Source organism: Ostrea edulis, chromosome 1 (assembly GCF_947568905.1).
Source record: "Ostrea edulis chromosome 1, xbOstEdul1.1, whole genome shotgun sequence".
Lineage (NCBI taxonomy): Eukaryota > Metazoa > Mollusca > Bivalvia > Ostreida > Ostreidae > Ostrea > Ostrea edulis.
In genome coordinates this window covers 47,601,970-47,629,326 of record NC_079164.1, presented here as the reverse complement: position 1 = coordinate 47,629,326, position 27,357 = coordinate 47,601,970, and the positions used below count along the sequence as shown (strand labels likewise).

At 36.1% G+C, this 27,357-nt stretch overlaps 2 protein-coding genes across 2 annotated transcripts; one reads left to right on the top strand and one right to left on the bottom strand.

The window, feature by feature from the left end:
- Positions 1–4,604: 4,604 nt before the first annotated feature.
- Positions 4,605–6,415, top strand: LOC125652263 (uncharacterized). The gene is made up of 3 exons (XM_048881319.2): positions 4,605–4,938; positions 5,088–5,399; positions 5,540–6,415. Exons 1-3 carry the CDS (start codon positions 4,760–4,762, stop codon positions 6,285–6,287), a joined length of 1,239 nt encoding a protein of 412 aa, XP_048737276.1. The 5' UTR covers positions 4,605–4,759; the 3' UTR covers positions 6,288–6,415.
- A 1,254-nt stretch (positions 6,416–7,669) lies between these two features.
- LOC130051200 (putative phospholipase B-like 2) lies at positions 7,670–26,538 on the bottom strand. Its single transcript, XM_056152651.1, has 11 exons — positions 26,297–26,538; positions 25,602–25,842; positions 24,214–24,320; positions 23,038–23,252; positions 20,148–20,236; positions 19,580–19,740; positions 14,175–14,267; positions 13,239–13,310; positions 12,033–12,185; positions 11,594–11,753; positions 7,670–8,164 (listed from the first exon to the last, which is right to left on the bottom strand). Exons 1-11 carry the CDS (start codon positions 26,476–26,478, stop codon positions 7,970–7,972), a joined length of 1,668 nt encoding a protein of 555 aa, XP_056008626.1. The 5' UTR covers positions 26,479–26,538; the 3' UTR covers positions 7,670–7,969.
- Between the last annotated feature and the right edge of the window lie 819 nt (positions 26,539–27,357).

The window sequence follows — 27,357 nt, the reverse complement described above, 5'->3', positions numbered from 1 at the left end:
TTGAGAAGAAGATTTTTAAAGATTTTCCCTATATATTTGTATGTAAAACTTTGATCCCCTATTGTGGCCCCATCCGACCCCCCCCCCCCGGGACCATGATTTTGACAAACCTTAATCTGCATTATATCAGGAAGCTGTCATATAAATCTCAGCTTTTCTGACTCAGTGGTTCTTGAGAAGATTTTTCCTATATATTTGTATGTAAAACTTTGATCCCCTATTGTCAGGGGGGCATGATTTTAACAAACTTAACTCTGCACTATGTTAGAAAGCTTTCATGTAAATCTCAGCTTTTCTGGCTTGGTGGTTCTTGAGAAGAAGATTTTTAAAGATTTTCCCTATATATTTGTATGCAAATCTTTGATCCCCTATTGTGGCCCCATCTGACCCCCCGGGACCGTGATTTTAACAAACTTTAATCTGCACAATATCAGAAAGCTTTCATATAAATCTCAGCTTTTCTGGCTCAGTGGTTCTTGAGAAGAAGATTTTAAAAGATTTTTCCTATATATTTGTATGCAAAACTTTGATCCCCATCCGACCCCTGGGGGTTAGGATTTTAACAATTTAGAATCTACACTATATCAGGAAGCTTTCATATAAATCTCAGCTTTTCTGGCCCAGTGGTTCTTGATTTTTTAATGACCCTACTCTATTTTTACCTTTTCTTGATTATCTCCCCTTGGAAGGTGGCCTGGCCCTTTATTTTAACAATTTAGAATTCCCTTTACCTAAGAATGCTTTGTGCCAACTTTGGTTGAAATTGGCCCAGTGGTTTTTGAGAAGTCAAAAATGTTAAAAGTTTACAGACGGACGGACGCCGGAATATGGGTGATCAGAAAAGCTCACTTGAGCTTTTAGCTCAGGTGAGCTAAAAATCGCTTAACTATTTAAGCTAGGGCTTTCATATTTTGTATATACATTCTTCACGGAAATGATGTGCGATCTTGTGACCTTGACCTGGAAATTTGGCCTACTTTTATAACAAGAGGCCCATAGGACACATCACTCACCTGAGTCACATTTGTCCTGCTGTTGTTCAGCTGTTGTGATTTTGAAAAGATTATTTAAGGTAAAGCTTCTATATTTTGTATTTAGATTCTTTATGTCAAGGCCCTGATATACTTTGTGACCTTCACCCGGAAGTTTGACCTACTTTTTAAAAAAAATCAGACCTATTCAGCATCTCCTGAACTATTTAAGACAGAGCTTTCAAATTTTGTATATAGATTTCTTATGACAAGATCTTTCATATCATACCATGATCTATGACCTTGTGACCCTGATCTTATCCAGAACAGCAAGATCATGTTATTCATATTGGTGTTGGTTTGAGGTATCTATGTGTTATATGAATTCATTTTCAGTTACATGTATATTGTGATCCTTTGGGGCTACAATTTGTAGTCAACAATTTTCATGGGAATAAATATAGATAAAAAGATTGATAAAATCTTTTTTAAAATAAGAACAGCTGCATGAACAACGTGACTCAGGTGAGCGACATGGCCCATGGGTCTCTTGATTAAAGAGGATTGGTTTTTTATTTCTTGCCAAAAGTTTGACACCCACCCCACCCTTGAAAAAAAAAGGGTCCATGCATGGTATGTTGCAATACATATTCAATGAACAAAATTGCCAGGGATATATTTCGTAGAAATAAGGGTATATCATCTCTTATTCAAGGGTGCAGCGGTGAAGAAGGGGAGTGGTAAAAGTAGGTTACACCCCCCCCCCCCCCCCCCCACACACACACACACAAGCCAAAAATTATATGTGAAGGGATACATAAGCAAGAGGCCAATGCATCACCACGCTCATTTGATTCATCCTAGCATTCATACATACCAAGGATAACCCATGAAAACTCGAGATCTTTTTTCTAACGGAGTCCTTTGATGCACAGATGTTGGCACTATAGGGTCATTATGTGTGAGGAAACCAGGGTACCTGGAGGAAACCCGTGTGTCTGAGCGGGCGACCACCATTATACCCTCTCACAAACAACCACTGCCAGTAACAGGGAATTAACTCGGGTCGCAGTGGTCAGAAGCTAGAGAAAAAACATATTTCAGGTTTTTCCTTATATATTCCCATATAAAACTTTGTTCCCCTATTGTGGTTACATCCCATGCCACGAGGTCATAATTTGAACAAACTTAAATCTACACCACTTAACCACCACCACCCCCTCCCCCTGAGATTTGTCAGAGGTGGGTTCCGAAGACCCCCCCCCCCCCCCGGTGAATTGTCAGAGATAGGGTCCGAGAACCTGTCTCTTAGCAAATCTCAGGGGAGGGGTCCATCCCCTATGTATCCGTGCATGTGAAGAATTTCACGTTGATAAACTGGACCAAGTAAATCGCGTTTTACAAATAAAATTAAATTTTTCAGAGACGAGAGCTCTTGAAATCTTCAAATGAACAAAGGGGCCCAGGAGCCTGAGTCACTTTGGCCCTGCCATTGTTTAGCTGTTAAGATTTTTTTTTTTTTATCAATCTTTATTCCCATGAAAAATTTTGACGCCATATTGTGCCCCCAACCTAGCCCCAAAGGATCACAACTTAACTGATTCAGAAAATGAATTCACATAACACAGAGACGCCTCAACATCAACAATGACTAACATATATGATCTTGCTGTTCTGGATAAGACCAAGGTGATAAGGTCATTGATCATGGTATGATATGAAAGATCGTGCAATAAGAAATCTATATACAAAATATGAAAGCTCTATCTTAAATAGTACCAGAGATTTTAATAGCTACGATTTTTATTAAAAGTAGGTCAAACTTCCAGGTCGATATCACAAAGTCAAGCCTCACATAACAATAAGGTTCTGTCATTAAGAACCAATATACACAATATGAAAGCCCTACCTTAAATAGTTCAGGAGATATTACTAGATCAGGTTCCTTTTTTATATGTAGGCCAAACTCCAAGGTCGAACATCATTGTGTACAAGGTCTTGCCATAGAGAACCTAGTGTACAAAATATGAAAGCCCCATCTAAAATAGTTCAGAATATATGTAATAGGTTATGTTCTCTTAAATGTAGGTTAAACTCCAATTTCAAGGTAACAAATCACGATATGAAATGAAAGGTCTTGCCATAAGAAACATATATATAATACAAGATATGAAACATCTGCCTTAAATAGTTCATGACATATTGTATAGTTAAGATTTTTATTAAAAGTAGGTCAAATTCCCAGTTCAAGGTCACAAGAGCACACACCATTGCATCATATGAAAGATCTTTCCGTAAAAAAAGTATATACAAAATATGAAAGCCCTACTTAAAATAGTTTGAGGGATATTTTTAAAGATTTCCCCCATACATCTGCATGTCACAATTTGACCCCCTATTGTGTTCACATATCCTACCCCCTAGCTGCAATAATGTAACCCTCTACGATTATTTGGGGGGGGGGGGGGCAGAATTAAAAAGAAAATCAGATAGGGCTACATTATTGCAGCTACCTACCTACCTACCCCCTCCCCCTTCCCTTCCATCAACATGCACAAACTTAATTGGCTACACCCTGTGTCAGGAAGCTTTTATGTATATGAACTTTTCTGGCCCAGTGGTTTTTGAGAATTTTAAAAAGATTAACACATGTAATGATATCCCTTATTGTAGCCCCACCCTGCTGGGGGGGGGGGGGGGGGGGGGTATGATTTGAACAAACTTGAATCTGCTCTATGTCAGGAGATTTCAAAAATGTAAATGCCAACTTTTCTGGTCCAGTAGTAGACGTGGTTCTTGAGAAGATTTTCCCCAATACCTTCACGTGTAACACTTTGATCCCCTATTGTGCCCCAAATTATGATTTGAAGAAAAATTAATCAGCCGTCTTTGTCAGGAAGCTATCAAGTAACTTTGAACTTTTCTGACCCAGTGGTTCTTGAGAAGAAGACTTTTAAATGACCCCACCCTATTTTTGCATGTTCGTGATAATCTCCCCTTTGAAGGGGGCATGGTCCTTTATTTGAAGAAACTTGATTCCCCTTCACCCAATTAAACTAATTTCAATGGAAACGAGGGGGTTATTTATATTCGGTCTTTCCTAAGACCGAATATAAATAACCCTCTCGTTTCCACAGAAAATGAAATTGGCCTAGTACGTGTTTCTGGAGAAGATGAAACTGTTAAGTTTACAAACAGACGGACAGACAGACGGGTGATCACAATAGCTTACTTGAGATTTCTGCTGCGGTAAGCTAAAAATGGTTTATATGCGATATTTGTGTATTCCATTGAAATAATAACACTCTGAAATTACACATCTTTTTTTTTTTTATAAGAAAACACCCGAAATACCCAAGGAATATTGAAAAAGAGGGGAGGGGGGATCACAGAAGTCCTGTCCATAAAGTGATCAATGAAAATTCTTACGTAAAAGAAATCAATGAACTTCATTAAAAGATTAAGTATGTGACAAACTTAGAACAAAAATGCTTTGAATATAGTAAAATATATATTGCATCATACTGTTTGGTGTTAGATTGAAATGCCTTGAACTTCAAGGGCTGTTGATGTCATTCTGTATTTAGCTGACCAATCGGAATGTAGCATCATGTGACGTCAATACCAAGAAAAACACCACACACGAAGAGACACATCAGCACTTCCGCTTATTGCATCGACCAAGGAACAACTAACACTATGTCGTAGACAGAAATTACCATTTTTCACCGGACTTTACGGAACGTAGACTGCCATGTTTTACGGAATACGACTCACAACAACCTAAAATGTCTCTACTCACGCCAAAAACCATCGTTATTACCACTGTACCAGGAAAAACTCAGTCCAGGCCCATCACCTTGCAGCCGCCCATGGACGTGGAGTATTTCTCTGGAGATCAGGATGAAAGTCCCAGGAAGAGGCGTCGTTTGACTCACCTGTCTCCAGAGGAAAAACTCATGAGAAGGTATTGTCATTTAGATCATATTTTCTTTTATGTCGGATCTAACACCCCCCCCCCTCTTCAGCTTAACTATTATAACAGAAATGTAGTCGTTTCATTTTCGAAAAGATGAATGATGTAGATATATTTTAATAGTGGCCTGTATGTTTTAGGAAACTGAAAAACAGAGTAGCAGCCCAGACAGCTCGTGACAGGAAGAAGGCCATTATGTCTGACCTGGAAATACAGGTGTCAAAATTAATGGAGGAAAACAAACGTCTACAAAGAGAAAATGATAAACTGAAACAACGATCCAGTGTGCTGATAACTGAGAACTCATCACTGAGAGAGCGCCTCGGGACGGACGGTTCACTGGTTAAGATGGAGGAGGAAACCTCGGGATCTGCAGCATCCTCAGTCTCTCTGCCGTGGGGACAAACTCCTTCACCATCTCAACCAGCGATGCCTTACGTTCTAACTCTGTGGTAAGTGTACCTTTATTCTTACCAATTATAGGTAAAAAACTTGCAGCTAACTGTTATAAATTATTAGTTTTCATGTCTCAATGTTATTATGTATTTTCTTATTAAATATTTCAGTCTCTACTTGGCCTTGTACACAAAAGTACAAGTTCCACCGACAAAGCTTCAAAAGCTGATGTCAAACCTTTACGCAAACTCCAAGTCAAGCCAAGTGAAGATACACAACATGGACCCAATTCTCCAGTGGTGGGGCCGTCACCAGCAGAACTGGACTCCATCAATGAACTGATTAAATTTGATCATGAGTATTATAAAATTGAGCCCCTCACACCGGAGCCCGAGATGGAGGTCATTGTTGATGTGGATGCTACTTCTACCATTGAACTTAAAACAGATACCGAGTGTATTGATCCAAACCTGAAAACTAACCAGGAAGAAAGTATTCATGTCATGGAAGAGGAAGTCCCTGTTCCATGTATCAGTGATTTTGTGGACTTAGAAAAAGAAGTGTTGAACGTTTTACCGGAGATCAACATTGATCTTCTCAATGACATTGAAAGCCTTATCGAGGATGACCTCCATTCACAGGCCACTCCCGATTCCACAGAGGAAATTTCACAAAATGGACAGTTGTTACTGCCAAGTGAACAGAATAAGAGACTCCAGAGTGAGCTTGCCCCCCAAGCAGAGAAACAGTCCAAGAGGAAGTACTCCCAGACACTTGGGTCCTGTTCTGACCTCATTTCCTCGGATGATTATTTCTCTAGTAGTGACTCAGGGATCACTAGTGACTACAGTGAGGTAGGGTCACCCTACAGCGACATCTCAGGAGGTCTGTCGGACAATGTCTGGGAGGAATCTTTCATTGAACTTTTCCCCGATTTGGTGTGAGCTTACATTCTGGAGTTCATATTGTTCTGTACATAACACATGTTCTCATTATTTATTCAAAGGCATAACATATGACATTGTGTATATTAAATGTTCATTTTGTGAAATAAATTCTAATGGAAAATGGGTATACATAGTTTAATGCTTATATATTAGCAGGATGCAGGCAAGTTTTCACATCAATTTTCCACTTGCCATTTTTGCAGTGGTTATTCCCCCTCGTTGTGAATTTGGAGGGGATGTTATTTAATGAGTGATGGTACAATACGCAAGTTCCGAGTTACACAAAAATTATTTCCCTTTGTCGAACTCTTTCGCATTTTATGACGTATGGTGGGTACACAATGTATACATTATATCTTAGACTGGCATTGTACATAACGATTACGTACGATTAATGTAATAAAAGCGTAACTTTTGTTTATATCAATCACTGGTATGTATATTCTGGCCATATCAAGCATAATCTGTTTGAATAAGATCATCAAATTGGCTATTAAATCATTATTCGTTTCCTCTTCTACATGAGTGATGCTTTTATCAAAGAAAGATGGCAATTAACAGTATTTGTTTGAACCATTTTGTTATCCAATACTCATAAACTCACTAAAGTTGCCTTTCCCCTGAGATAGGATGGTCTCAGAAACTCTGAAATAATACAACGATAGTAATTAGCAAATGTACCCGCTGTCATCATAATTTACGGAAGAGTTCGACAAAGGGAAATAACTCTTGGGGAACTCGGAACTTCCGTATACATGGGTTTGTGTATATTTTGAACACACTAAATCATTTAATGCATTGGGATCAAATGTTGCATAGCAGGCAAATATTCTCAATAGAAGTGATGATGAATACATACAGTTGTGGGGCAAGGAGAAGGAATTAATGACTATGACAAACTTTATGCATATTGATTAGGGGCGAGATCAAAAGAGTGATGTCGGATAAAAATCTAATTCAAATAGTGAAAGGGGGGGGGGGTAAAATCTGTCGCAAGTTTCTGTCATCCACCAATTACGCTAATATGTGGAAAATGAAAAAAGACAAGTGACTGTTAAAAACTACATATTAAATTTTAAGGAACATTTAATAGTTTTAATGAACATTTTAATTTGTGAATCAACAGTAGAAAAGGTATACAGGGTGTTATTTATAATCGTATGTTTTTACTAGTTAATCATCATATTTAGTTTTAAAGGGGGCTCTTGGTGAAAACTGAATTTAGTTTTTTGCCTGACATCCAACTTTTGATCTCGCCCCTTAAATAAAATTATCACTGTGGAAATGAAATTACTTTCAAATCGTGCTGCAGTGCCTTGAATTTCAAGCCCAACTTTTATATATGTTTCAAACCATAATTTAAGAAATTAATATACATGCATGTTTTGAACTATTTTAATAGATCTGTATACAAAACAATATTGTGGTTGAAAAATATCACAGTTGAAAGCATAGACATGTTCATAATGATAACAAATTAACAAGAAAAATATCCAAAAATTAATTTGTATTTATAAAATTTTTCCACAGCTCAGGTTTCCTTTCGGGGTGGTACTCTATGACAGTGTGTATTAACTCCAGGCACTTTAAATGAAACTGAACGTATATATTGCCAGTTCTTTGTTATGTTGACACCATAATAAACATCTGGGCATTTAGTACATGTACTAAATATCTCCTTATCTTTGGAATGGCTTGAAATCTGTTGTACCATCAAACATGATGGGGTCAAATTTGAACACATCTGGCTGTCCAATGTGTGGAGCACTGTCCCTGAAGTCGGCCTTGCTCCACTGGAATGGCGGAAGCTGGTCATAAGTTGGTCCACTAATGGCCACAAACTGCAGCTTCTTGAACATAGCACTGTTTGTCAGCTAATGAGGGAAGAACATAATCTCTATTCAAAATCATGGCATAATTAAATACAACTGTAATAAGCTGTACAATTTGAAATAAAGAGGCCATGTATTATCATGCATGCATTTCAGAAATAAATTTCATTCTTGAAAATACATGAGGGCATGAGCTGCTATACATCAAGCACACTTCATGTTAGTGTGTCATGAAAAGTATGCCAGTGTGAAGCAATGCAGTTCATATCTACTTTCATTTCTATTGGAATTCCCAGCTTTTAAGGAGGAATGCTACACCAGAGAAATTTGATATGGAGGATATGTGCAACATTATTTTGAAATGGAAAACTTTCAAATTTACTTTATTTAGTCAAAAAGTAGAAAGCAATCAGAAAAAAATGTCAAAACCCCTGCTGGATTGGAACCTGCGACAGTTCAGCAGTCAGCGTACTAACCTACTGAGCTACTCAGCTAGGCAATAATATTTGAAATGAATAGACAATTATTGCCTCACCTGAGCTGAAAGCTCAAATGAGCTTTTCTAATCGCCTGTTGTCCATCATCTGTCTGTCCATCTGTAAACTTTTTACATTTTCTACTTCTTCTCCAGAACCACTGGGCCAATTTCAACCAAACTTGGCAAAATGCATCCTTGGGTTAAGGGCTTTCAAGTTTGTTCAAATAAAGGGTCATGTCCCTTTCAAAGGGGAGATAATCACAAAAATTCAAAAATAGGGTGGAGTCATTTAAAAATCTTCTTCTCAAGAACCACTTGGCCAGAAAAGCTGAAATTTACATGAAAGCTTCCTGACAAAGTGCAGATTCAAGTTTGTTAAAATTATGGCCCCCGAGGGTTGGATGGGGCCACGATAGGGTATCAAAGTTTTACACACAAATATATAGGAAAAATCTTTAAAAATCTTCTTCTCAAGAACCACTGAGCCAGAAAAGCTGATTTTTACATGAAAACTTTCTGACATAGTGCAGATTCAAGTTTGTTCAAATCATGGTCCCCGGGGGTAGGATGGGGCCACAAGGGGGGGATCAAAGTTTTACATACAAATATATAGGGAAAATCTTCTCAAAAACTACTGGGCCAGGAAAGTGGAAATTTGCACGAAAGCTTCCTAACATATTTCCAATTCATGTTTGTAAAAATCATGGCCCCTGAGGGCAGGATGGGGCCACAAGAGGGGATCATTTTGACATGCGAATATATAGGAAAAATCTTTAAATATGAGCCAAGGTGACTCAGTTGAGCGATGTGGCCCATGGGCCTCTTGTTGCTGATACAGTGCTCCCTCAATATATTGCCAACTTTTGTTTAAGATGAATTTGGGCAATAAAGCTGGGGTGGCATGGCATTATAACGAATTTACCATTACGGAGCAATCAAATGAAATTCAATACCATTAAGTTATTTGGACTCCATTCTGTATAAACATTTAAATTATCTTGAGTTCAATTCTGCAATCAATGGTAATAAACCTGGCCACCTGCATACCTTGTCCATACTGTCACACTTCACCGCACCACTATCACAGTACAGGTGTGATTATTGATGGGTGTTAGGTAATTAGCATTATTATCAAGGGTAAAACCTATAAAATGTTACCATTTCTTTGTGAAAATCAGTGTTATATAGCATTATGCTGGGTTGTCATTATAACAGGGGTGTTAACATGGGAGGAAATCTGTTCTTTAAGATTTTAAGGCAATAAGCGGGGGTAGCATTATTACGGGGGCAATATATCTAGGGAGCGCTGTAGTTATATTTTCATCCATGTTTTAATAGGATACATTATGACAATGTAGAGTACCTCCTTAATATAGACAAACTACATTGATCAAGATTCATATCTACATTATTCATAACTGCATCACATTCAAGAGGAAATGGTTATCATTAAAATTGATAAAGAAATCAAATAAAGCAAAAACATTGGAAATGTAACAAGAGGCCCACAGGCCTTATTGGTCACCTGAGTACTAGTCAAAAGTGTCACGAGTCCCAAGGGCTATGAAATCTAGAAGAAAAATAATTCCTATTCTGAATATCTTAGCTAAATTCTAATATTCAGCAACAGTATAAAACAAGATGTGTTCTTAAAACTTCAATGCCCACAAAAGTGCATATACTGATGAAAAGCTTTACATAAAATATGTATTAACATTAAATAATATAACTAATTTGGACCCATCCTAGAGTCAAAACCCTGGGGTTGCGAAATTCACCATTTTTTGCATATCTTTTTTTTTGCTATTCCTAAATATGCATTTAGATTTTATAAAGTTGAAGAAGTCCTTGAAATCATTAAGACAATAGTCATTATAATAAATTTGGCCCCACCCTGGTACCAAAACCCCTACCCCTGGGACAAAGGCACTTGTTTCTGTAAATATCTTACGACCTCTGTATACTAATAATAACACGTGTTATTTACAGAAACAAGTGCCTGTGCCCAGGGATATAGAATTTCCACTTTTGGTGAAGGACTACCTGCTCTTTATAAATATCCATTTAGTTTCAATTTAATATCAATAGCACTAAAGAAGATGCTATTTAAAAGTGTTTCACACATAAACACTATATGCTAAGTTTGGCCCCACCCTAGGGTCAGAACTCCTACCCCAGGGATCATGAAATTTACAATTTTGGTAAAGGCCTTCCTGTTCTACATCACTATGCATTTAATTTTTCTTGCACATGTGCGGTTGTAGAGAAGATTTTTGAAAATTGGCCAATTTTTGGCAGTTTTGCCCTGCACCTAGGGCCCCAGGGGTGCAGGAGTCCTGAAAATTACAATTTATATCCCCCTTGTCCCAAAGATGCTTCAAATCAAATTTGAAAGGAATTGGAAAGGTAGTTATCAAGAAGTTAAAAATGTTCTATTGATCAAACATTTAATAACTGACCATTTTGGTCCCACCCTGATACCAAAACCCCTACCCCTGGGATAATCAAATTTACAATTTTGGTAAAGGACTACCCGCTCCTTCTAAATATCTATTTAGTTTTAATTTAAATTAGTATCAATAGCACTAAAGAAGATATTATTTAAGTGTTTTACACATAAACACTGTACATACCAAGCCCTGGGCTCAGAACTTCTACCCTGGGGATCATGAAATTTACAATTTTGGTAGAGGCCTTCCTTCTCTACATCACTATGCACTTAGTTTTTCTTACACATGTGCAGTTGTAGAGAAGATTTTTGAAAATTGGTCAACCTGAAATTTAAATTTTATGTCCCCCTTGCCCCAAAGATGCTTCATACCAAATTTGAAAAGAATTGGAATGGTAGTTATCAAAAAGAAGTTTGAAATGTTCAATTGTTAAGGGACGACGATGGACGACAACCAATTGCAATAGGTCACCTGAGTTTACTCAGGTGACCTAAAAATTTATAGATGTAGTAAAAATTGCTTTGAACAAGACATAAGCAATACCTTCATATCTGTCCCTCCATGTGAACGATGACCTAATGCTCCAAATGGATACGTGCCATTTGCTGGATTGAGGTCGCATCGGGCGGAGATTGCATTCTCTGCACTGTAAGGGGGAGTACAATTACACACAGACAGGGGGTCGTGTGTGTAGTCATTGTACCTTTAGAGAGAGAAAAAGCAGAAGTAAGTACCAATATGTCGGTGCTTTGACAGTAAATACCATAAAATACATGTGTTAGTCTATCATAAAACAGGAAATTTAGTGGATTTCCAGAAATAGCAGATATCCTTTTTTTAATACTTAAAGAGTACCAGAGAAATTTCTGTCCATGTGACAGTCATAAGTACCATAACTTTTATTATCCTCGCACTGCATATAAACTTACAATCTTTTGGGATGGTATAGTTTAAGAATAAAATTCAAAGGGTTTTCACTTGCCTCATCAAACTAATCATGGATTTGAGATCTATGACTTTAGAATGGTCTCTTTTGAAGATTTTGGCCCGAGGGCTCCCATCATATGAAAACCAGTCTCCAAACTTTTTAACATTCTCATTCCCCCCACTCATGTTAAAAATTTGTGGGTAGTACCTGAAAATAAGAGAATATTTCAACAAACAATGCAGCAGGTAAAGGTTTCAGAGAAGCACCCAAGAAGGTGAAAAAGAAGGAGTTTTGACTCCAAGTGAATTGACCACCATAAAAAAGCACTCACAGAATGTTATAGCTCATAAAAAGCCCTCACAGAATGTTATAGCTGATGAAAAGAACTCACGAAATGTTATAGCTCATAAAAAGCCCTCACAGAATGTTATAGCTCATGAAAAGCCCTCACAGAATGTTATAGCTCATGAAAAGGACTCACGGAATGTTACAGCTCATAAAAAGCCCTCACAGAATGTTATAGCTCATAAAAAGCCCTCGCAGAATGTTATAGCTCATAAAAAGCCCTCGCAGAATGTTATAGTTCATAAAAAGCCCTCACAGAATGTTAATGGCTCATAAAAAGTCCTCATGGAATGTTAATAGCTCATAAAAAGCCCTCACAGAATGTTATAGCTCATTAAAAAAAACCCTCACAGAATGTTAATAGCTCGTAAAAAGCACTCACAGAATGTTATAGCTCACAAAAAGCCCTCACAGAATGTCATAGCTCATAAAAAGCCCTCACAAAATGTTAATGTTCATAAAAAGCACGCATAGACTGTTATAGCTCATAAAAAGCACTCACAGAATTTTATAGCTCATAAAAAGCACTCATGGAATGTTATAGCTCACAGAATTAATAGATCATAAAAAGCACTCACAGACTGTTATAGCCCATAAAAAGCACTCACGAAATGTTTTCAAATGGCTCATGAAAAGCACTCGCAGAATGTTATAGTTCATAAAAAGGACTCACAGAATGTCAATAGCTCATAAAAAGCACTCACAGAATATTATAGCTCATAAAAAGCACTTATGGAATGTTACAGCTCATAAAAAGCACTTAAGGAATGTTATAGCTCATAAAAAGTACTCACAGAATGTTAATAGCTCATAAAAAGTTCTCACAGAATGTTATAGCTCATAAAAAGCACTCACAGAATGTTATAGCTCATAAAAAGCACTCACAGAATGTTATAGCTCATAAAAAGGACTCACGGAATGTTATAGCTCGGCCAGTAGGACTGTTTCAGAATTGTATTTGTCATGTCTCCGACTGCCATCATTCCTCTGGAGAAAAAAAATAATTTAACTTTCTGAGACATCATTGCCACTTATAGGCAAGTTGATTACTGATTAAGCATACCACAGAAATGTTATGATATAACCAAATCAATTCAAACACTGAAAAAATTAGACAATAATTCACAATTCTTAAAGCTGTATGACCCGATGTCCATGTATTATATTTGTACATAATTACTTTAAAGCAGATTAATTACTTTACAAAGTTATCAACTTTCCTTTAATTACATGCTTGAAAACATTTGCATGTAAAAGAAAACAGTGAGAATATTATTTAGAAAGTAAATATAGTGTGGTACATATATAAATCATCCGTAAAACCTCGGGCCTTTCACCCAAAGCACGGTGTATTTGGTGAAAGACCCAAGGTGTTCCGGATAAGCATAAATTATACAGTGTTAGACGTCTATAAATAGCCCCACGTGCATCAGGTGAATCCCAACATGATGTATTAATTCACACGCAACTGTCTAGTTTTAAGGCTGAAAGAGCGTATTACTCAGAAATATTTTATATTTTCATTTCTATTAAACTTATGGCACGGTACTGTTGTAACAAAATACACAGCTTTACACAGATAAGACCACCGATGATCTGAAAGTTTGAACTGGTCACGTGACTGTCACTTGAAATGGCAGAGTGACGCGATTGTTTGTAAACACCAATTTAGAATTAAATAATTTTGGTTAAAACTGGTGAAATAATGTATGACATGTCATACAGCCTCATAACTACATACGTGCGATGATTTAATAGTGTTTTTACGAAATGGAAAAAAGATGTTGCAATTCGGACCATACAGCTTTAAGAGTTCAAGAAATGATGAAAATTTGAAACTACACAACTTACGGAATTTGCTCTACTACATAAAGAACTTTTGTCATATTTGATGCACCAGGCACAAACTTCTTGTAATCCACAATCATCCACTGGTTGTTGTAGCTGACATAATAAATATCATTCGATTAGACAATGAGTGATACAAGAGACCCATGGGCCACAACACTCGTCTGAGTCACCCTAGTCAAGTTAATCTTCATTACAAGATATTTAAAAGAAAGTTAATCTTCATTAGAAGATACTTACAAGAAAGTTAATCTTCATTAGAAGATATTTACAAGAAAGTTAATCTTCATTAGAAGATATTTACAAGAAAGTTAATCTTCATTACAAGATATTTACAAGAAAGTTAATCTTCATTAGAAGATATTTAAAAGATTATTTACCTTTGATATCCCCACAAACTTTTTTGAACCCATATTACAACCCCATTGGAACCTCATGGGTCCCGTCAACCGAACTTGAATCCACACAACATAGGGATGCTTCAATATCAATATTACTAACCTAGCCTTGCTGTTCTGGAGAAGACCCCCCCCCCCCCTATATTCAAGTATAATATAAAATTTTATCCCAGATTCAAGCCCCACTCAAACACCAGGGTCTGTGATTTGAAAAAAAGAAGAAGCATGAAACCCACAGGCTTTATTGGTCACCTGATTATTAGTTAAATGTATCACAAGCCCCAAGGGCTATGACATCTACAATCTAATTAAAATTAGATGTTAGATCCGCTCACATACTCGCTACACAAACATCTAACAACATCCCACAGAGGGTCATGTCAGAGGTCAAATTTGCATGAAAAAGTAACCAATCGCTACAAAGGCGAAAGTGATATCGGCATCCAATGAGAATCATCATTGTATACTGTATTTGGTTACTTATTAAATATGGTGACCGAAGAAGTAGAAGCGATTAAAACTGCTTTGAAGATATTTGATCTCGAGGCTTTGAAAAATGAACAAGAACAGATGCTTAGATATTTTTTTGTTGAAGTATACATGAAAAGATCCCCCGATGTCGCCATAGTTTAAAATTCAAATAAAAACACGCTATAAACAAGTCATGATCGTGGGTGCCGCTATTTTTTTTACTTCCTTACGTAAACAATACATGGAATTGTGGGATAATACCCTATTGATATGGAGCGAGAAATTTGATTGGCTGTTGCACATTTGACCTCTGACGTGACCTTCTACGGGATGTTGTTAGATGTTTGTGTAGCGAGTATGTGAGCGGATCTAACATCTAATTTTAATTAGATTGTGACATCTATTAAAAATAATTTCATGACCATAACCCTGTTGTTCTTGAGAACATTTTCAAAATTTCCTGAAAAAACTTTGAATCCATATTATGGCCCAAACCTATCTCAAGGGCATTAATTTGAAGAAACTTGAATCTGCACTACCTGAGGATGTTTGTATATTGATATGAATCTACAGTACCTAAGGATGTTTGTATAGAGATATGAATCTACACTACCTGAGGATGTTTGTATATTGATATGAATCTAAACTACTTAAGGATGTTTGTATATTGATATGAATCTAAACTACTTAAGGATGTTTGTATATTGATATGAATCTGAACTACCCGAGGATGTTTGTATATTGATATGAATCTACACTACCTAAGGATGTTTGTATATTGATATGAATCTACACTACCTGAGGATGTTTGTATAGAGATGTGAATCTACAGTACCTAAGGATGTTTGTATATTGATATGAATCTACAGTACCTAAGGATGTTTGTATATTGATATGAATCTACTACAGTACCTAAGGATGTTTGTATATTAATATGAATCTACACTACCTGAGGATGTTTGTATATTGATATGAATCTACAATACCTAAGGATGTTTGTATATTGATATGAATCTACACTACCTGAGGATGTTTGTATATTGATATGAATCTACACTACCTGAGGGTGTCTGTATATTGATATGACTAATCCTGGCCGGCTGCTCATTTTATAAAGTTTTCCCCCCTATATTCCTATATAAAAAGATTTTCTCTTATTTATTCTTTTAAAAATCAATATATGCACCCAAGGGTGCATAAGCCGAGTTGCATGGGATACATTGTAAAGTCAGGAATGATGTGGCATATCTATAATTGTAAAGAACTAATTTCAGTTTTAAACTTTTCGAGTTACTGTCCAGAAACCATATTTGTCTGAAGTTTTCAATCTATTTTTGGTCACTGTGACCTTGACCTTTTTTCTCCTAAATCAATAGGAGCCTTGCTTTGCTGGTATCCAACAATATATCAAAGTTTCACGTGAATTCTGTTCTACTATATGGGTCTGAAACCTGGAGAGAAACATCAACATCCATGAAATCAGTCCAGGTCTTTGTAAACAAGTGCCTGAGAAACATCCTCGGGATAAGGTGGCCAGATGTTATAAGCAATGCAAACCTGTGGAAAAGGACCAACCAACAACCAGTGGAAATCACCATCAGAACACGCAGATGGAACTGGATAGGGCATACACTGAGGAAACCCAGTACTAACATCACAAAACAAGCCCTAGAATGGAATCCACAGGGACAGAGAAAGCGGGGATGGCCAAAGAACACCTGGCGCAGGGTATTAACATCAGACCTGAAGAAAATTGGCAAGACCTGGGGAGAAGCTAAGACCATTGCACAAGACAGAGGGAGATGGAAAGCCACTGTAGCCGCCCTATGTCCCCCATGGGACGAAGTGGATTAATGAATGAATAATGATGATCATTTGATTCGGATTTAAACTTTCTGAGTTATCATCCGGAAACCAAATATTTCTGAAATTTTCATTCTATATTTGGTCACTGTGACCTTGACCTTTGACCTTTTTTCTCCAAAATCCAAAGGGATCTTCTTTACCTACATCATGTAGTACCCAACAATATATCAAAGTTTCATTTGATTCGGATTTAAACTTTCTGAGTTATCATCCGGAAACCAAATTTTTCGGAAATTTTCATTCTATTTTCGGTCACTGTGACCTTGACCTTTGACAATTTTTCTCCAAAATCAATAGGGGTCTTCCTTACCTGGTATCCAACAATATATCAAAGTTTCATTTGATTAGATTGTAAACTTTTTGAGTTACCATCCGGAAACCAATTGTTGACGCCCAACCTCCTGCCCGCATCACCAAACCAATAGCCGAGTTCAACTGGCTAATAAAACTTTCCTCCCCTATTGAGGCCCCATCCTATAATCTTCCACTAGGAAGCCATGATTAAACAAACTTGAATCTGCACTACCTGAGGATGTTTGCATATTAGCAATCATGGTCCTGCTACTCTTAAGAAGTTTTTAAAGGCTTTTCCTGAGTATTACCATGTAAAACTTTGCTCCCCTATCGTGGTCCCACCATACCCCTAGAGGGCATTTTAACAATTTCAAATCTATACTCATTAAAAAAAATACAAGATGTAACTGACAACATTTTTCAATTATCAAAGTACGCAGCAATCAACAGAACACCTATCGGTATAACTAATATAATGTAATCCCCAAGATCTGATGAAAAATTCCACAAAATAAAGAATGGCATTTTGCTTGACAGCATACCTACATGAGCATTTCATATAGACCACCAAATCCTTGGACTCAACTGTCGTATACTTGGACACAGGATCGTAGTTAGAATAATCTAACTGTGTCTTGGGACAGGCCCTCACCACGTTAAACAGGGTCCGTAGGACATTATCACTTCAACGATAGAACATTCTATCTTACAGGATTGATGATTGTCGAACATAATCGGGTTGCTGTGAGCAAGGTCATACAAAGATGGAAACTGGCAAGAGTAACTACATATTTCGTTTGTTTTAAAATATATCGTGTCAAGAATGTATTAAGAAAGTGTAATAATCATGCAAAGATGCCCCTCATCGAAATATTGATAATGAATTTGATATTAAATTGGCATATTAAATAAATTGTTTACAAATCTGACACTTGCGCAGAGCCTCTCTTCCATTTTTTTTCTAACTGATGACTTCCGAGGTCAATGCACATCAAAGATTACATACAGGAATTACTACATTGTATCAGGATGACAATAATTCATGAATCGAAAAATTTTGCTAATTTGAGGGGTATATTGCTTCAGATCCTCTTTGATTCAAAGAGATTATATACATGTATATTCAATCAAAAATATGTTATTCTATTTGTTCTTTTATTTTTCAATTTTTTACTGTCAGTTACACAGCTTGTATTGCTTTAAGGAAACTTTTATTAAGTTCTGTCTTTTCTGATTTTTAAAAGGTGCCACCATCTTTTCATTAATTATCTCCCCTTTGAAAAGAGTGTGACCCTTCATTTGAACAATTTTGAATGCCCTTTGAGGCCATGGATGATTTATGGCAAGTTTTGGTTGAAAATGGTTTTGTGGTTCAGGAGAAGAAGTAAAAATGTATAAAGGGTACAGACAGACAAAAAATGATCAGAACAGCTTAAAATAAAACCATTAGACTAGTACATGTAAGTATCATATCAGTAGGTTAGCAGTGTGGGTTATTTACCATGCAAACACCTGCAACGACACAAGAACTTCGTCTGTAAGGTCATATCCAAAAGACCTGTGACTTTCCTTGGATATAAGAACATACCATATAACCAGATCTAATGTTCACCAAGGATCTGATTTTAGAATTATTACTCTAAAATTCGCTTGTAGGATCAATATTTTACATACTAGTAAATGAAATTAGAATCAAAGCCTTGCATTTATCATTTTGATGAATTGGATTTTTGAGAAAATGCAGGATAACAATTTTGATGCAGCAGAGAAATTCGTAAATAGAACATGTATATCAGCAATTAAAATCGGGTTAAAAATCAAATGAATTGTCAGTTACTGAAACACACCTGATACACAAGCATGTACAATCTCGTATTCACCCAAATAAAACACTAATACGCTGTAAATCAGCACTATTTCAATCTTACAGTATCTATGGCAATTTTTTTATCCATTGAAATGAATACAGGTACTCGAAGACATGCGCTGAGATTAACACTTTAGCACAAAGGTAAAACAGTTCGTTAAGGATTGTTGTTTTCCGGTACAGGTACCTGCATTCCTGCTAAGTGTGGTTTATGTTTTCATTACAATTTCCACCACTCCAGTGAATGTATATTTGTGAACTTAACTTTGAAAATTTGAAACTCTAGTCTGGAATCAAAGATTTACTAAAATATCATTGTGGTAAAAATTAATGTACCATTTAAAAAAAATTGCTAATTTTTGCATCTTGCTAAAATATACATATTCACTAAATAGACACACAATGCTACAAATACTAGATGCTCTATTTCAATTCAGGCCCAATAAAGGGCAACTGTAAGAAGGCACAAAACATCTTTTTCTACCTTAAATCTTACAAAGCATGGTGCTTACGTGCCACTGTTGAATTGTGTGAAGGATTCTGCCCATGAATTTCCATCCTCAGCCAAATAATTACTGACCATAGTCCTGATACCCTCCATGACTGAATCAGTAGGCTTCACAGAAATCCACAGAGCAGGGTTACTGTTGCCAATTGTTGTCTCCAAGGAAACCTTTAAATGGAAAAGTCATTTGTGCTACTTTCTTCACTAAGACAAACATTGCTTAGTAAGCAACATGCCATTCATAAACTGTGAGGGTGTCTTATTGAAGTTTTAACTTTCCAATCCAAATATTTTATGGAGGTAATGAACTAACAGTCTGAATATTTTATTGAGGTTATGACCTACCAGTCTGAATATTTTATTGAGGTTATGACCTACCAGTCTGAATATTTTATTGAGGTTATGACCTACCAGTCTGAATATTTTGTAAGATTATGACCAACCAGTCTGAATATTTTATTAAGGTTATGACCTACCAGTCTGAATATTTTATTGAGGTTATGACCTACCAGTATGAATATTTTACTGAGGTTATAACCTACCAGACTGAATATTTTATTGAGGTTATGACCTACCAGTCCTGAGCTGATTAAGTAGTAGTCATCTCCTGACATCAGACTTCCTGGGTAAGAAGAAAATGTCATGGTGTGTCCAGGGACTGTAACTATAACAATATTATGGAGTTTTATTACAAGCTCCAATCTGTTGCAGAATTGTAAACGCAAAAATCATTAAAATAATGCCAAACAATAACAATGTACATAAACTTTTATTAGTAACTAGGGTATGAACCCAGAGTTCTTGAAACTACTTTTGGGATATCAGATGTTTCAAGATTTTATCAGTTCAAGTGAAATCTAGATGTGAACTTTACTGGTCTAAGGAAATTCTAACCAGTCAAATCCTTTGGACTGGTAAATTTCAACAATGCTGTTACCATCGAAAAACCAGGGTTATTACCGCTTAGTTCTTGAAATCTATTTCTGTAGTATCAGACATTTCTAGATTTTTATCCATCTGAATAATGACATGTACAGTGAACTTTACCAGTCTGGAGAAATTCTAACCAGGCAAATCCTTCAGATTGGTAAACGTCAACACTGTCAACCCCCAAAATCTCTGATACATACCCCTAATTTTGGATATGAAACCTATTGATAAAAGAGTCATATTGACAGCAACAAATCTAGCAGATAATTCTCACAAGCGAATATCAATTTGAAAAACTGTACCTTTGAGGTTCTTGAGAAGATTTTCATGGAGATTTTATACATTCCTGTGTAAAATGATAATCAAACCCATATCGTGTCTCTGTCATTGACCCAGGTGTCATGATGATAATTCCAATGTTATTTATTACAATTGTTTTGATTGGACAAAAATAAAACTGAACAAGAGTTTATACATCAATAAATCCGAAAACGCGATGTATTCATACACGCCTGAAAACAAATAACATAGTGCGGGGAAACTATTGAAATTTTTGCAATTGTAAATAAAGTGAATGAATTGGAATTATAAGAATTAAACATTCTTTTTGAAGAATTTATCGATGTGTAAACTCCGGACATTTTACTCACAAACTTAACATAAAAGTGCTTCGCACTTTTATTCAGTTTGTGAGTAAAATGTCCGGAGTTTACACATCGATAAATTCTTCAAAAAGAATGTTTAATCCTATATTAACATACTTGAATCTACACTTTATATGGATGCTTTCATACTAGTAATAAATGTATTCCCATGTAATACAAGTTCAGTCCCCATTCAGATATCATAGTACTAAATTAGAAATATTCACACAACATGCTTTCATATCAATTTGACAAACTGTATCCTTGTGATTCTTGAGAGGAAGATTTTCTAAGAATTTTCCTTTATATTGCCATGAGAAACTTTGAGTCCCTATTGCATGTGTCCCATCCTGGCCCATAAGATCATGGCATGAAGAAACTACATTATATATGAGAGATGACTGCATGGCTCAAAGTTCAGAGAATTTCCCCACTTATTCCTATGTTAAACTTTCAACCTGTATCATGGTCCCAGGGAACTAAATTAACTATTTACATTTCCAATGCTTTTGCCTTTGATATCTTTAGAAATGTTAATGAAAGCCATTTCTTCATGAATGTTCTGCAGTTGTGAACAAATGTGTGTATTCATATGAGTCTTGATAAATTTAGTACATCAATTTTATCAGCTAGGAATTCCATCAGAAATAAAAGAATGCAACTATATGATATGAATTTCATTTTTGAAAATACATGAGGGTATAAACTGTGACGCTTCACGCTGGCATATGTATTTTTTATAAAGCGCAAACATGCTTCATAAAGTACATCAGCATGAAGTGTTGCCATTCATACCTTCATATATTTTCAAAAATAAGATTTGTTTCTTAAATGTACAATGTATACTATATGAAGATATGTGTACTTGCATATCAATTTGAAAAAAATTCACTCTTGTGGTTCTTGAAAGGGAGATTTTCATTTTTAACTCCTACATAAAACTTGAATTTTTTTGTGACCCCCATTGTGACCCCCTAGGGTCATGGTATAAATAAATTTGAAGCTCTACTAAATGAGGATGCTTCTATATTATTTTGACATAATTTTCCAAACCAAGAAGGAAGGAAAATATATATTCTCATTTTGTATCTTTGTGACGTGCTCATTTTGTATCTTTCTGATGTGAGTGTTTCACTTGGTGCTTGAAATCTTTATTCATATTTCAATGTGGATTCCGTCTTTCGATCATGTCCCGACTTTCAGAAAGACGGGTATTGTGAAGGGAGATAGTTTTCCATTTAAACAAACTTGAATACTCTTTATCCAAAGATGTTTTGTAATAAGTCTGTTCTTGAATACTCTTTACCCAAAGATGCTTTGTAATAAGTCTGTTGTTGACAAGAATTTGAAAAGGCAAAATTTTACACAGGATAGACAAATTTTGATCAGCAGAGCTCACTTGAATTAGAAAAAAAAAAATCACAAAAAAACACAGGTTTCATGATTTTAATTGTGTGGTGATAGCATACTGTGCCCTATCCTATGAGATATATATATGCAATACAACTTTAATACAAGAGGTACTGTGAGCAATGCTCACTAAGTATACCCCCCACTTACCCCAATCTCCCAAAGGGTGTTGGTAATAGGTATAAACTACCTCTTTTCTGAGTGTAAAAAACAAATGGCATGACAAACCGAACCATATTGCTACTTCGATGTCCAGTGCACGTGACCTTTGACCTTTTGACCCCAAAATCGATAGGGAACATCTTCATCCCATGGGTAGTCCATATATATGATATGGTGACGGTCGGTGGAAAGGATAATGCTTTAGAGCCCGGAAACCATTGCGTCTACAGACGGACGGACGGACAGACAGACGGACAACCCGATTCCAGTATACCCCCCCCCCCCCACAACTTGTTGCGGGGGGTATAAAAACACTGACCTCCTGCTTTAGTTTTGTACTGGAGGCTGTATTTCTTCAGTACTCTAATCATGCTCTGGTACGAGTTCCAGGTGTCGTGGCTGACATACAGGTCTTTGTTGCCTGGTAATAGTTTAATGAGAGCGGAGCAAGACCCTGACCCCCGAACTCTCTTGGCATCTTTCTTTCCCAATGCTGCCTCCAGATCTTCCAAATCTCCACCCACTTGAAGCATGCTATGAAGCCAGAGAACATTTCAATTGGGTTTTTAAACAAATTTGTTTCAAGAATACATGAAAAGTTGGTGAGAATATGACATACTATATCTGCAGTTATTTTAGAGGAATTCATATTTTAGCGCATTTGGCGGTGAAACAATTAAGTCTAGAGTGCTTATTTCTGGTTGCACTATCATATGAAAATCTCTATTTCTTCATTACCAATTGTTGAGCAAACTTGTGCTAAATCAGGATTACACCAAATTCCATGTGCATTACATCAGAGATGGGATCAACTACATCGAAAATGTAATTAAAACTTTCCATTACTGTAACATTGATAATTTTGTCAATTACCGGTACTTGCAATTACAATTACAATGATTTTAACCAATGTAATTAATTACTCTCATTTACTTTGAAAAAAGTAATCATTTCAAAAATCTTGAAGTGAACTCTTACTCAGTAATTTTTTCTACCTGTGCTTTGGTTCTCAGATATGAGAGGATTTCACACCTGAACAAAATTAGCCCTTCACCTTTAGTGTAATGAACATGCACCTTAATACACCTTTGCATCGCATTATTACACCTTTAATTTGCATTAATACACCTTTCATTTGAATTAATATGGCTTTCTTTCAAAACAAAATAAAGGAATAATGATGTGAAACACAGGCGTAATAATGCAAATGAAAGGCATGATAATGCAAAACAAAGGTCTTTCTCGTTATTACGCTTTTGATTCGCATTATAATGCTTATCTTTCACATTAATATGCCTTTGTTTTGCATCATTATGGCTTGGTTTTGCAATATTACATCATTATACCTTTAGAAACTTTTTTTTGTTTGTTTTTTAAGTGATCTTAACATATTATTGCAACTTACTAGCTAACAGTAAAACAACATTTTGTAAATTCAAACAAGATGAATGAAAAACTATTCACATTTCAATAATGCTTTCATCAATGTACATACTATAATCCAAAAGGATTAATGTCTCCAGAAATTCCAGGGATCACTCCGGACTGATGATACTTATATCCAGCTTCCAGACCTTCAACTTGCACCATGAAAGCTTTTACCTATACCAAATTAAAATAATTTAATTCTTATTGTATCCTTGTCTCTGATTGGTCAAATTCCAATTGAGGAACGCAGGTTAGTTTTGTATAACCTGGTTTGGTATGGGGACACACACCCTTGACAACCAGATGCCGGAACTATTTTTTTTCTCTCTCTAAATTTACATTGCAGCACTGTTTTCAGCCTTCTATGGAATAGAGAGTCAATGTGTACAATAATTTTCTTTGGTTTGATACACATATTGTTTTCTCATTGTCAATATTAGCATCTACTTTTACGCAAATCACTGTTGTAAAACATCTTTCTCTGTATGATGGTCGAATAATAGATTGAAACAAAGACATTATATTTGAATTAATGATTTACCAAGTAAGCATTGCCCTGTTCATTTTGAAACACATTTCTCACTGGGGGGAAAAAAGGGTGGGGAGGGGGGGGTGTTTCATTGTTTGATCCGCCTTTCAACAAAGCAAACAAAAATTCATACGTCACATTTTATCACATGACGTTAGTCACATTAACGTGTGGATCGCAATATGTCACTTGCTTAAATACATATTTTCTTGTGTTGGATTCACTATACGTGACAACGTTGCATGTCAGGGTAAGTTTTCATGTAGTAGAAGTTTTCACAGAGTTAACAGCCGCAAATTGTTGCATTTTCTGATATTTGAAGACCTACTTTGGGTAGGCCTAAACAATACAATTTCCCGTATTTTCTCAATCTGTCGGAGATGAGTGACTTCAAATCGATCTCTATCTCTAAAGGGCAGCAAAATACGCATTGCATGCATAGTCTACACATATTTTCTATCATGACAAACTTCACCTTTGATACAATATTTTAATAAATAGGCTAGGCTCCGTAGAACTAAGATTAAAGATGGCGACCTTCACAGCTAGACGCTTCATCATTGTTGTTAAGTAAATCATTGCGCGGCTTAGTTGACTTGTATTTTTCCGAGTTTATGTACATTTTGATAAATGAAAGTTAGTATCTTTGTCTCTTGCATTAAATTATAAGGAAAGACTTTAATTCTGGGGCAAATTATACGAGTATAACCTGGTTTGGGTCAGTTTACGCTTTTTTATAATCCACTAAGTGTAAACTGACCCAAACCAGGTTATGCTTGAATAATTTGCCCCAAAATTAACGTCATTCCATAAATAAATTCATAATAGGCAATCATTTTATCCCTCCAAATAGAGTTTTAAAAATACATGTAAATACACATCATTGACAAGGACAAAAGAGTCACACTTGACTATTCATGACCTACCATGGACCAATAATCATCTGTTCTGTCCTTTTGAGCCTTGATCCAGTTGATGTTTTGCTGTAGGAAGTTCCTGAGTTTTGTACAGTATTGACTGTAGGGTTTCTCACAGTAACCCTTGATGGTATTGTGCCAGGTCATGTTGATCAGAGAGCTGGTCAGGGCCCCCTCCACCATCCCAGCAGCATATGCCTGAATCTCATTGGGAAATCTCTGCACTGTTGACACATTTAGATAGGACCAGCTGAAATGATGGGTATGTTTTTAAATAATAATCAATAAAGTAAGTTTTACAGCCTCACTGACCACCCGATACAGTCTATTTCTCAGGTGGGCAGGGATGATGCTTGCGGTTGGGCTAATTTTAACAACCAGTGTGTGGTAACGACAAATAAACTTTATTACTTTAAAAAACCCTGAAAATTAGGACTGGCAGATTTTGAATAGAGCTAGCAACTTTTGAATGTAGCCAGCCCTGTGACTGGTTCATAATATCATTGAGTTTCCAACCCTAGTTTTTTCACTTTGCTGAGCATAATTCATAAACATGAATTAAAACGTAATATAGCTTGGCAATACCCCAATGGCAAGCCATTCATTCACATGTAAACTGACTGACAATATACAGCCTAAACTTTAATTAACATTTCCTAGTTATGATGAGTTAAAACTTCCTCATTACAAAGCCCTCTACATACCCAGTTGTGTTGATTTCGTTTCGGAAAGCTCCTTTCGCAACATAACCAGAAACGATTCCTTTATGCAAAGAAAACTTGTTCGAGTCCTTGTCCCATGTCACAGAGGCTATTTTCAGAGAGCTTACATTCTGGATACAAACTATAAAGAAAGCACAAAACAGAACTGAACACTTCTCTGTCATTTTGCAGTCCAAAATACTGTCGTATCACCTGACTCGAAACCGAAAGTAAAATAGCAAGGGATAGTTTCGAACTAAAAACTGCTCCATATTTGAAGTGAAATTACAAGTTAAAAATGTGTACAATAATTTAGAATACATTAATGAGTAGTCAAATGTTTAATGGAACGTTTTTTATGCAACAAGCAAGTCACCATCTGTCAAAGAGAAAGGGAGGGGTGGGCAAATACGAAACTATGACACATGGTCAGTTGGTTGGCCTCAGATGAAATGTAGATCTTTAAAATAGAAAACATCATGTTTAAAACTAAATTCTAGAAAATATTGAATTGTGTTCAGAATAACTTGAAAAACAAAACTTTTTAATGGTATATTTAACCTAAATGAACAAAAACACGACACGAGCCTTGTTTACATAACAAAGCATTGCGAGCTCTGTATCTACCATGCACAGGCACTCAACGTTATAAATGTATCTATAATAAAAAAAATTGTCTTCCTATAAACAATTTTTTTTAAAATATAGATATTTAAAATGTCGAGTGCCTGTGCTCCCATGTACCTCAACAACAATCATCGCAAGCCACGGTTACTGGGTCCAGTAGTACCTACATGTATACCCTACCTTGACATAGTGTAAATGGAGACCATAGGCGTGGCTTGCCACGATGCTCAACAACTGACATTCAAATTTTTGTTGACCATTAGAAATATCTTGGTTAAGAAAAATAAACATTAAAAATGGAAAAATAAAAATTAGAAAATTTTCAGCTCAAATTGTGTCCATGTCCCTTAAAAGATGTCATATAGACAAAACACAGTTGGATGAAAACACAAAAATTTGCATACCAGTAAAGACGAATATTTTTAGTTCTCTAGTCT